The sequence below is a fragment of the Zonotrichia albicollis genome, chromosome 4, assembly GCF_047830755.1.
Source record: "Zonotrichia albicollis isolate bZonAlb1 chromosome 4, bZonAlb1.hap1, whole genome shotgun sequence".
Taxonomy (NCBI): Eukaryota; Metazoa; Chordata; class Aves; order Passeriformes; family Passerellidae; genus Zonotrichia; species Zonotrichia albicollis.
Genome location: NC_133822.1, coordinates 57,537,682 through 57,550,490, shown reverse-complemented (window position 1 = coordinate 57,550,490; position 12,809 = coordinate 57,537,682). Strand labels below are relative to the sequence as shown.

Sequence of the window (12,809 nt, the reverse complement as noted above, 5' to 3'; positions counted from 1 at the left end):
GAATTAATAGATTTCCCCAAGTCAGGACTTTAGAAAAATCCATTTGTCTGCCTTGCTATGGGGAGTCCATCATGGGTGGTGTAAAGGCAGCCAACACTTTGCTTCCTCCTGGTCACAGAATCCACATTTATTTTCTAATCCTGGGACATACCACTGATAGTGCCAGGGTTACAGGCTTATTTCAGATGATTGAAGATCCTGAGCCTGGGCTGTCCTGGTCTCAGTTCCATTCTTTGTTGCTGGGGCATAACATTGGCAGGACTGTGTTGTGTCATGGGAATCCACAACATGTGTGTTGCTTAAACCTCCCTGATCACCCAGTACACCCCGATAAACACTTCTGCTCTAAATTATGTGAATGATTCTTGCTGTTTCTAATTTTCTAATTGCAAGTATAAAAACCAGTGCTGCCGTTTTTGAGGGTTATAAGATACTGAACATTGTACCACATTTGGCATTTATGTTAGGAATGTAAACATTAAATAATTTTCCTTGGAAGAGCAGTCCTTGATGTCATTTTACCAGTGAATTAATCTATCCTTAATCATGTTTTTCCTTCACTAGGATTTTATCTCATTTGGCTCCGGAGAGCCACCAGCCAGCGAGTACCATTCTTTTGTGCTTTATCACAACAATGGCCCCAGGTGGGCTGAGCTGCTGAAGCTTCCCATTCCTGTGGATAAGTTCCGAGGCGCTCACATCCGCTGTGAATTCCGGCACTGCTCCAGTGAGTGCTGCTCATGACTTCTGCTGGCCCTCCCCATTAGGGCTGCAGTCAGCACATGAGTTTCCATAACACCTCAGGGAAAAGACACCTGCATGATCTTTCTCTGTAATGCTTCTTTTACTAACAAAATTCTAAAATTTTTAAAACATTATGAAACATTTTAGAGATGATTTTGAGGTAAAAATTGCTGACTGGTTCTACATTCTGCATTCCAAGGCATGAAAGAAAGGTTTCACAGAGGAGGATAAACTTCTATATGTTGCTAAGATTGCATACTTGGTGGCTTATATTATTTGCTACTAAGATATACTAAATTATTTCAGAATACTCCCTTCTGATTTAAAGTGAGATAAAAAAGGAGATGATGTGCAAATTGAAACAGCAATTCAAGATAGTCTTCATCTGACTAGCTGCAGCTCCAGTGTACTTCCTTATGTTGCATTGAATACATTTATTTTGTCTAAAAAAGTATACTATTAACTGCTGCTATTTATACATGCATTTCAGCAAAAGAAAAGGGTGAGAAGAAGTTGTTTGGCTTTTCTTTCGTGCCCCTGATGCAGGAGAATGGGAGGACTCTGCCAGATGGCACCCATGAACTAATTGTACACAAGGTAATTTGAATTAGCAGTCATTAGCAGTAATGATTCCACTGGAACCTGCTTTAAATGTCCAGAAACATTAAGTTGAGAAAGTCTGTATTGATTATCAAATAAATGATAATCTTGTCACCATTAAAATATCCATTGCTGATTGCTTAATATTCACCTTCCTGATATAAACTGCAATTGAATCTAGGTATGTGTTTCAGTGCGTTGGTTTTCCTAAGTCCTACTATTATATCACATTGTGTTATAATGAATTTCACAACAGTAAGTTATTTTAATTTAGTGGAATTCTCTTTCCACATATGAGAACTGTCACTTTGTTCAGCAGATTTTATGTGCTCCCAGATAAAGTTTAGATTTCAACATGAAAATTTGTCACTATTAATTTAATGTAACCTGTGCAAATTTGTTGAATTTGAATGCTATGTTCTAAAACCAAAGTTGCAACAGGCAAATTGGAAATTCTTCAGTTTCTGACAGAGAAACAATGATTCATATAATTTAGAGATTTGGTCAATTGTTTTGTGCAGTACAGTTATTTTAACTGGTTGGTTTCCACAGTGTGAAGAAAATGCAAACCTTCAGGATTCTGGTCGCTACCTCAAACTCCCCTTTTCAAAGGGAATATCCCTAGGAAACAACAGCCAAGCAGTAAAAACCACTAAGGAGTCCTTCTGGATTACATCCTTTCTCTGCTCCACCAAACTCACACAAAATGGTAGGATATGTTGATTATTTAAAACATGATGAGTGTCATAGTCAGTCTTTTCCATGCCAAGCAAGCATGGATGTACTCAAAAATAGCTTATGTTCTATTTTGTGAATTGGTTTTCTTCATAATTTTTTTATATCCAGATGGAAACAAATGGATCATGATGAACCACTGTTTTTAAGTAGTTCAAGAATGCTTTTTAGATGATCATGATATTGGAATCAAATGCAGCACTTCTGGAATCAGCTATCAAAACCCAGCTGCTTTATAAAACCTCTTAATCTGTTTGTTGTAGATTTTTTATGAAATACTTATCGTCAGCTTTAGGCTGTAGCAGTTTGTTTCTAATTAGGCATATATTGCTTTTTTGTTTCTCTTCAAGCCAACAAACATTTATTACTACTTGAAACAGTTTGTACACTGGCTAGAAGGAGCAGCAGATTTAAATACATGTGTTTACACACTCTACCAGTGCTCTGTGTAAAGTTTTTAACCAGTGTCATGTATAAAGTTCTTGAGGTTCTTGTTTACCTGCCATAACTGATCTACCTGTAACTAAAACAAAAAAACTGTGGAACAGTTTTCCAAAAATTTCTAAATATTGTGTATTTGCTTGGTAATGTGCTTCTGACCATTCTTTGATAGACCCACAATTTTATATTATTACTTTGATCTCTCTGGTGTGTGAATATCTGTGACTTTATTAATCTTGTGTGTATGATGGTAGAATTGCTAACTGCCTGCAAATTGGTTAAAGATGTTTAACAAAAACTAGAGCAGCTTTTTAAGTTGAAATAGCGCTCTTAATTTTCACCCTTTAATAGCAAGTGTGCAAAATAGAACTGTGTGCAACCAGTAAGTGGCTCATTTCCTTGCACACGCCCATTTTGTATTTTCATAGCAGTTACCTTAGTAATGAAAGTTACTCAATGAAAGATTTTCCCAAAGGTAGCTAACAGGGAATCAGAGACTAAATTTGCTTCAGTTAAAGGCCTTGATTTAGGAAATTACGTTAATCTACTGGTACTTACACATGCATAAAAGTGCTGCCTGGAACTTACAAGTGTCTCACTGATAAATAGTTCCCTGTTGTCTGGGGTTCTAGTAATAATTTTTATTTACAGTACAGAAGTTATTTTGTACTTATTTTAAGTAGATGTGTGGCATAGGGCATAAAATTTCCTCCTATTTTAACCATATTCTGAGTAAGAGGGTGTAGAATATCTGAATAATATTGATCCCCTTTTCAGCTCTGAAAGAGTTAACAATTATTTCAGCAGTACTTCAGAGGGTGGAAATATTTTCAATAGACAGGCTCATATTTTCTCCAAGGATCTTCTTTGGGAAGTTCATCTTGGTGAGTTTCCAAATCCCCATTCTTTTAAACAAAAATTTGCCAAAATCTATTGCATGCTCAGAAAATGAACATAGAGCAAAGCATGTGGATATTTGGTCATGTGAGCATTACTTCAGTTATCCCTGAGAGAATGTAGCTTATGTATTAAAAACCACAGGATTAAAAAGGTCTGTGTATTTAATTTTTTTAGTAAACATTTGTATTGGTATTTTTGAAAATTGCTGGTTATTTTTTAATTTGTTTTTAAGTTTGGAGATTTTTTTCTGAATGTCTCAGAGATTCACCCGTTGTTTACAAACAACAATGTTCAGTCTGAAAATGAATTAAAAATTATTCTTTTGTCTGGCTATGGGGTGGGGAAGGACCCCAAACCCAGACTTGTAAAGGGTGTGACTGAATTAGGCTGCAGCTTTACTCACTTGCTGGGAAATTTTACTCAGCTGTCATTCTCTCATTGATTGTTCCCACATGCCATCAGCTCTCATGCATCTTAAAATTATGGGGATTGGGGGATGGAGGCTGACTCCTAGTTGTTGGGATCCATAACTTCCTTACCCTGGGCACTTTGGAGGGGTTATTAGGATTATTTCCAAACAATTTTTAGAGACGTTCTAACCAGAGGAGTCTGTGCGTTCATCATGGCTGAGAACGCGTCCTTATCTAATCTTTCTGCTATTTAGTTTTTCCTTCTCTTTTCCTTTTGATCCTGGATAGCTAATCAGTTAATATTAGCAAAAAGTATACTAGCTTTATTCTATTATATTCTTAGATGTGTAGTTATTTTTCATTACTCTATAAAACCCCAAAAGCGTGATTGAGAGCACAGTATTTTTCTACTGAGTAGTTACCAAAACAGTCTTCTTTTTTGACATATAGCAGGGATTGTTGGCTGCAAGAGAGTTGGGATCCTTCCAGTAAGTCTGAATATTTTAGCTGTTGGCATCCATTTGTTTCTCAGCACTGATTGGGGCATCCCTGGTCAGCAGCCATTCAGCAGCAGAGCAACACACCATACAGCATGGCAGAGGTGAAATCCTTCTAGCTGCATTAAAAAAAACCAAACAAAAAAACAAAAAAAGTGAATCAATAAAACACAAATAGCACTGGGCAGCTTTCCAAATAACTCTAGTTATGGAGGAAGTGTTGGTGACCACAGAAGCAGCCTGTTGGAAGAGACATGCTGACTGCCAGTTCTGAAATACAGTCTTTTCCTCCTGAAGTGTAGTAGTGTCATACCAAGTCAATTTCTGATGTCTCAGGACTTATGTGAGGGAGATGGAAGATCATCCCAAACCACTTCCTTAAACTCATGATTCTAAACTTTCAATTAAACGTAGCTCTTTAGATTTAAATTGCATGCTTTGAGAGGGGACAGGTTTTATTTGGTAGGGATAACAGGTCAGGCGTAGTCAGTTTTAAATATACAGGCCTTGATTATTTTGAAGACAATGCATTGGAAATATTTTTATTCTTCAGCAAAATTACTCATCACCAGTGACTTTTTCGCTTTTCCAAAACTATGATTTCCTAGTGGGCCTATTCTGGGAACAGTTTTATATTCTCATGTCTCTTACTACATTACACACTGCTATCCTTTCCCTTGTGATTCACGTCAGATTTTCTATTCATGTCATTTATGCTTGGGCTATTTGCTAATGTTATCTTAGAATGTCTTTCCTCCTTAGCACTTCCCTTGAAATAAATCCTTTGAAGTGAGTGTCTTACATTTGCTTTCTTTTTCTTTTTAAATCCCCCAACAAATCCCTAATATTGAGTGTTAACCATTTTCTACCAAGTTCCTCCAGCAGACCTGTAAAGAAGTGTTTTTCCTGCTCTGAACTTATAGCTTGAGCTAATCTTGCTACTCGTCAGCTTGAGCTGAGGCTTAAAGTGTGGAAGGACATTTAATTATCAGAAAGACAAATGTAGTTCACTGGATTTGTAAATCTTGTTCCCTAAAAGTTCCTGCCAGAAAGAATAATAAGAGCTAAAATTTGTCCTTGATCTTTGGGATGTGTCTCTGATGCATGTGTGGGACTCTTCAACACTCAGAGCAATTCAAGTATGTCTTTTTTCCATGCCAACACAGCTTGAAGTAAAGCAAAAATATAACACATAAATGCATCAAAACAGTCTGTGTCCATCAAAAGCAATTAAGGCAGCAAAATATTTGTGGAATCTTATGTTGGTTATTTGCCATTAACATCTATGGCAAAATTTGAATGTAAGTGGATATTTTTAGTGTTAATAAAGTAAAAATTATTACTTCATTTTTTGTGGGATAGAGGAACTTCCCTGGAGCAAACCAGGAAAGAGATGACACAAAGATGGATGTTGCTCAAGTATTACTTGAGTGTGAAAACAGTCCGTGGTAGAAAGCAGCCAAAAAGATGCTGAACCAAGAGGAAAACTTGCTATTAACTTCTTGCTTTAATAACTTCTGAGAACACTTCAGAAACCCTGGCTCCTTCTGACAGAGTGCAGGGCAGTGATCAGCTAGACTGTAGCTTAAACTGGTGGGAGGGTTGGATGGTGATTAAGGTTTTCTGCTTCAAACCACTAGGCACTGAGAATTTCTGAAAAGCTGGTCAGTGAAGCGTGGCAGTAGTAAACTTGAATATAAAAGAGATTTGGAATTTATTTAATTTAGCAGTCAAAAATATGTGTAGCTTTTACTGAATACAGCTTGAAAGGATCTCTGCAGATGTGTCTGAGTTCAGCAAGGAAAAACTGCTGAAAAACCAAGCCAAGTTTGCAAAACTATTTTAGGATATTGAATGGTATGGGACAAGAAATAAATTCTCAATCTTATAGCAAGGTGGGCTTTTTAGTACCTCTGTGAAGCAATAACATGTGTTCAAAGACTACTAAATGTAGAACTTACATTTAAGATGTATAGAAGGGCAGATACATTCATTGGGCTGTCCGTCCATGATGAATTTTATGGGAGTATTTACAAGAAACCATGGATGAAAAAAATCAACATGTAACTAATTCAGATGTGCTGTAAGATGAGTTTATAAGAGACAAATAATGCCAGAATGAACTTGTTAATATTTCTTTTCCAATTTTTTTTGTTTACTATCAAGAGGAAATGCAGCAGTTCAGCAATGCAGCACATAAGAAAACATATAGATTAGAAATAAGAATTTTCAAACAGGCAAGTAAAAGTTAAAATGGAAGCAGAAAGTTGCACTATAGTGAAAGGAATTTCCTTCCTAAGCAGATGGAAAATACTACTAGATATGAAGAAATCTCTGGGATTTATCTGTTTTAAAGGACTGGAAGGATGTGGAGCTGAGAGTGACTTCACTAAAATCTGAGACAATTTTCTGCTAATATGTTGTTGAAAGGTCTCATCAGTTGAGAGGGACTATGATACAGCAAAGTATTGTAACTTTGATTTAAATAATTAATAAGAAAGAATAGCAATTAGATTGACTCTAATGGTGGAAAAGGCAGGATATCCTAGTGGAGATTCCTGGGGATTCTTCTTTATCCAGGGAGCTGAATAGTGCTGAACAGGAGAAGCATCATATTGGTGACATGAATATGTCTAAAAGTCACTCAAGTTCTGGAATGTGCATGCCGGGTGTTTACAAGAGATGTATGAGCTTGCTAATGATGTAGAAAATGATGTAATCTTATCTATAATGTAGTTATCATTTTGGTTAAGGAAGCTTAAGGACAAGGAATTAAAACTGGAGGAAGTTTGGACATACTCAGGTATTTTTTAGCTCAGAATAATTCATTTTCCAGAAGAGATTTTTTACTTGTTAATTGAGTGAGATCTTAGAGACATTGTGTTTGAGCTCCAAAAGGCCATAGAAACATGAGTGCTTCAAGTACAGTCGAGGTAGCAATTAGGAGATTGTTTCTGGCTTTCAGAGAGTACCTCTGGAAGACAGCCTTCAATGGGATGAGAGAGGGCAAATAACTGTTTTATTTAAGATAGTATCTGGATGAGATTGCATGATAGAGTGGCCACAGGAGAGTGATTTTAGTGACCCAGTACCATGTTCTTATGTTTGTATTGGTGGAGCAATTGCAGAATGGAATGAAAATGTGTTCTTGGAAAGATCATATTATAGCAAATCTGAAGGTGTTTTCTTTTGTTTTAATGATGCCAGATTTTGCTGAGTGGACTGTAATAGTAAAATTTAAAATATGAAAAACTGCTTTGCTTCCAACTTTAATCTTGCATTTTGTTTTTGCAGGAGATATGCTTGACCTTCTGAAGTGGAGAACCCACCCAGACAAAATTGCAGGTTGCCTCACAAAATTAAAAGAAATTGATGGTTCAGAAATAGTGAAGGTATATACCTTTTCATCCTTTTAGGTGATACGAAGGAAATAATGTATTTCTATGTCACAGAGGCATCTTGTTAATAACACTCTTATTCTCTCCCAAAAGTTTCTTCAAGATACGCTAGACACTTTATTTGGTATTTTAGATGAAAATTCTCAAAAGTATGGATCAAAAGTATTTGATTGCTTGGTAAGTTTCATTTTGTGATCATGCTTAACACTAGCTAAAAGCCAAGTAAAACAAAAAAAAAAGTGGTTTTTTTTTTTTTCCTTTTTCTCTCACATTTAGGTTCACATCATAAATTTGCTGCAGGACAGCAAGTTTCACCACTTTAAGCCAGTAATGGACACTTACATTGAAAGTCATTTTGCAGGAGCACTTGCATACAGGTGAAGTCTGTACTTTTTCTATCTGATTTAATACTGACAGTTCTACTATACTAAAAGAATCAATCATTCGGTTAAGGAAATACTGTATCTTGTTAAAATCATTCTACTGTTTACTTAATGCTGGTATTATTGGCCATTCATCAGAGATCTATTAGTTTCTCTTCAGCAGACTGAAAACTAAGTGTACTATTGAGTCTGTGGTGATCAGTGAAATCCAGTGATCTATTTTTTATTTTGCCAGTGTTTCTCATGTGACAGCTTTTGGTTTGCATTTTATGTGCAAAGTTAACCCTTCTCCCACTTCTGTGTTGTAATGCTTTCTGATGTGCTATTATAGAGATCTTATAAAAGTACTGAAGTGGCATATTGATCGAGTCACTGAGGTGGAGCTTCATGATCACATACAGGAAGTACTAAAGGTAATAAATATTATTGAATTATATATTTGAATGATGTATTCATACAGTGCATGTGGGTTTAACTTAGGGAATGAAGCAGAATATAAATAAATGATGGAAGAGTAGTACTAATTCTATGGAGCTGCAGACTTTCAGTTTATGTCAGCAAGCTGACCATTGAGGCTCACTACCATTAGTCTGTGGATCTTTTTGTCCTTTACTGAATGAGGCAGAGGAATCAAATATAGGTTACACTGGTAATCCATGGCATGAATCTAAATGCTGACTTAGTGGTTCAGGCCTGACACCAGGGAATTCTACTGATTGTGGTGGTTGTGGTTGTTCTTGTTGCCTTGGTTTGTGCTATCAGAAGAGCATAACATGCCATCAGGCTGGGTTATACAACACAATAATCCCATGTGGGACATGTACTACAATTTGGAAATATAATATCAATGTGGTACCCGTCTGTGTTTTTCTATGCTGCTGTGAACTTTGGCGTCTTGCCACTAAGAGAGGGCAGTGTTTTGAATTTGCATTCCAACAGTTTTGCAACTTAATTTAAGCCTTTTTTTTTTGGGGGGGGGGAGGAGAAAGTGGTGTTGAGTTTTTGCTTGGTTGTTTTGTTTTGGTTTTTTAAATTAAAATTTTGTTGGTGTTCCAATAGAGAGACTTATCAAAATTCACTAATGGCCTCCTGTTTCAGATTATTTTCTTTATTTGAATGATATAATCATTACATGTGCTCTGTTTGGCATGCTCATTTTTGTGAGTTATCTCTGATTTTGGCATTTATAGGCACAAGAATATATCTTTAAATACATAGTTCAATCAAGAAGATTATTCTCTATTGCTACTGGTGGACAAAATGAGGAGGAATTTCGCTGCTGTATTCAAGAGCTCCTTATGTCAGTGCGCTTCTTCCTGTCCCAGGAGAGCAAAGGAACCAGTGCTCTATCCCAGCTGCAAGTAAGTGTTATGGCTTGTTGGCATTTTCCACATCCAGTGTGAAAAATGTATGCCTGCTCAGAAAGAAAATGTATTTTTGCTAGAACAAAGTGACATTTTCAACTTTCCATCCTACGGTGTGAAATTTTCATACCAGCACCTTCCAAATATGCTTGGCATAGATAATCCTAAAGCTGACATTTTGTACTGAATTATAATAATTATGTTGATGGATACAAATAAAACAGTTTATCTGTTTTGGTTTTTACCAAAGAATTTGAGCCATACAAAAGACTACTATCAGAGTTGTCATGCTTTACAGAAAATTTTTAAGTCTTGATGAACCATATGGTTTAATACTCAGATGATATCTTTATTTCACTGTGACTACAAAAATGGGCTCGTGCTGCAGTGTAGAGGCAAAACACAGGAGACAGCACTGTATATTAAATATATAAATATACCATCCTCTTCCCACGTTTCTGTAAACAGAGATGGTTAAGATCCTGCTAAGAATTAATGTTTTCCAAATTTCTGTAGAAAACTCTTCCACCAAGAAAATGACAAATCAGAGAGAACAGAGTTAGGAAGGTAGTTCTTCCACCTCATATCATGTAAGCAGCTGGAGTCAAAAGACAACAAAAGAATACAAATAACCACATTTAGAATTCTTTTTCAGTATTAACTCCTGTTAGCCTGTTCTGCCACCAGTGTGAGTGTGTAACTTTTCACAATCAGCAGGATTTAGAGTAGTAGCAGGGAATGTCAGTTTTAGCTTCTTTCTTCTGGCATTGTTCTCCTTATTTTTACAATGTTTTGTTTTTAAATTCATCAATGACTTTCTGACCCATTTTAAAGGTTGTTGAAGGGAACCAGGACTACCAGTGCTGCCTCACTCCAAAATAAAAATGTTCAGTATTTGAAAAATGGAAGATACAGAGACTGTTATACTACTTACCTTAAAACAAAGTAAACCAAACCACACAAATATTTTTTGTATCATATCAGCTAGATTCTGCCATCCTTTTAAAAGTTTTCTCTCATAGAGGCATAAGTGTATTTAAAGAATAAATATTTTTGCTCTGAGTTGAACTTGCACTTTGTCTTGGGAGGAATTAACAATCATTAAATATTACTTAAAGGAAGTAGTCACAAGTGTAAGTCTGTTAATGAATGTGAGCCTATTCATTCTGAAAATAAAACAATTTTAAAGCTATTACCTACCCTGGAAGCCAGGCATTTCTCTAGAGTTACTTAAATTTCTGTAGTTTATTAAATTCTATAAATGTCAAAACTGTTCTGACTGTCCATTTTTACCCTAGGCTGTGTTTCTCAGCTCCTTCCCATCAGTGTACTCAGAACTTCTGAAGCTCTTTGATGTGAGAGAAGTGGCAAATTTGGTTCACGATGCCTTGGGCAGCCTGCCAACAGTCATGCATGGGGATGAGTCCCTTCAAGCTGTTAAACTGCAGAGCATTGGGAAAACTGTGGAGAGTCACCTGTACACTAACCCAGGTGAGGTTACTCTGGGCTGCCTGCAGAGGAGGAGCTCACACTGTGTGCTTTGTACCTGGGCCAGCAGGTGCTCAGGGAAATAGTGTTCAATGTTTCCAAGCAGGCTGAAGCTTTGACCATCTGTTTAGTACAGTAATTGAAATTAATACCATCCTTCTGAAAGTAATCTTAAAAATATACTAGACTGAAGAAAGTATGTCTCTGCAGAGGCATTACCACTATATGGAAATTAGGGAGGAAAGATGTGCTGTGTATTAAATGTTAATGTTGCATAGGGAAGTCACAAGGATTGCCCAGAGTCTAAGATTGCCCTCTTTCTAATTATGCCAAGCACATACTTGAAAAGCTCTGTGTCATGATTTTTTCCTTGTCTTTCTGTATAATATTTGTAAAGGGCAAATATTAGCATTTAAAACAGTCAGCTAATTTGACTTCCTGCATAGAAGAAAAATTAGGACAGTGAGTGATGGCTCAGAGTTCTGATTATTGCACCATTCCTTGCACTCATTATTTTTTCTATATCCAGTGGCTGACACTGCAGCTGACAATTAGCAGGAAAAAGAATAACCTCAGACAAATATTCTCCAAACTTTCTTATCTAGTCCTTGGTGAATCCAGAGGTTTCCTGGCTTTCCTCCAATAAGCCAACTCTCCTTTTCTGTAATACCACTACATCTCTTCACCTAAACAGATCAAGACCGTGGGGTATTTAAATTCTGGGCTTGTAAAGAATTTATGTAAAGCTGTGATATATGTAGTGGTTTTTTCAATAACTGGCACTATTGCCTCCAATATATAGTTGCAAGTCATTGTAAGATGCTTTTTGCTAGTCCATTTGGTCTGGTAAACCAGAATTTCTGATCATTTTATGAAGCTTTTGCAAAAATGGGAGGATACTTGAAAGAGTTGAATGAGGATGCTCAGTTTTGCCTGAGATGCCTCAGGCCATGTTGTGTGTAAGAGTTGCTTATTTACAAGTCAAGTGTTGCTACATATAGACTTTTGGGACCTTTTCAAAATGTAGTTCATGATGCTGCACTTATGTGTAAGCAGCTCACGGATTAGATGGCACCTCAGGTGAGGTGCCAAATGCTGTGTGGGCTCATCAGGAATCTATTTAGAGTTAACCAAGAATAAACACCTTGGCACAGGGCTGCTCCTGATTTCTTCTGAGCTTCTACACTGAGGGATTTGAGTTGTAGCTGGAAGAGAGGACCTGACAATCGTGCTCATACACACAATGTGTGAAAGAGCCACTACTACTGCTCTGTGAGAGCTGTGGAGTTGAGTAGTGACTGGAATGAGCTTTCTGTCACCTGCTTGTCAGCACAGTACTCCAGCCACAGAATCACAGACTGGTTTACAGTGATGGTCATTTGCTTACTGCCATACAGCCTTTGTCTTGTCCCTTGATGATGGATTGCCAGATAGTCAAGAATTCCATATGTGTAAGGCCTAAGAGAATGCAGGGAAAAGGAGCCATCCCCTCTAATCCAGGAGCTAATTCTTTTTTATACAAATAAAAAAGTCCTGCTTTATTGCTTCAGCTGAAAGCATTAGCTCTCTTTTTTCATCCAGCAGGAATCAATAAGCAGATTTAGCAGTGGGAATCAGAAGATGGCACTTTTCTAACCACAGATCTGCACATTGGCAATTTCCCTGCCCAGTTACCCTTTGAGCCCTAGAAGTCTTGCAGTGGATGGGTCACTAGCAGCTGTGCACATTTGACATCTCAGAACACTGGGGACAACCCTTGGCTAAGCCAGGTGCTGAGGTAGAGAGAAGGAATATGCTGCCTTGGTTTCTTTTACAAACTTCCCCCCATTTGTGGTGCTGCAGGCAGATA

General features: G+C 37.1%; 1 protein-coding gene across 5 annotated transcripts in view; it reads left to right on the top strand.

Annotated features, from left to right (window-relative positions):
- Window positions 1-12,809, top strand: part of DOCK4 (dedicator of cytokinesis 4) — a 221,532-nt gene that overhangs the window by 141,191 nt on the left and 67,532 nt on the right. For all 5 annotated transcript variants that reach the window (XM_014275935.3, XM_014275933.3, XM_014275934.3 and 2 more), the window contains exons 15-23: window positions 565-727; window positions 1,235-1,341; window positions 1,897-2,053; window positions 7,622-7,719; window positions 7,819-7,902; window positions 8,002-8,102; window positions 8,440-8,521; window positions 9,299-9,469; window positions 10,771-10,963. In XM_014275935.3, coding sequence (XP_014131410.2) covers window positions 565-727; window positions 1,235-1,341; window positions 1,897-2,053; window positions 7,622-7,719; window positions 7,819-7,902; window positions 8,002-8,102; window positions 8,440-8,521; window positions 9,299-9,469; window positions 10,771-10,963 — 1,156 coding nt within the window. The remainder of the gene's footprint in view (window positions 1-564; window positions 728-1,234; window positions 1,342-1,896; window positions 2,054-7,621; window positions 7,720-7,818; window positions 7,903-8,001; window positions 8,103-8,439; window positions 8,522-9,298; window positions 9,470-10,770; window positions 10,964-12,809) is intronic.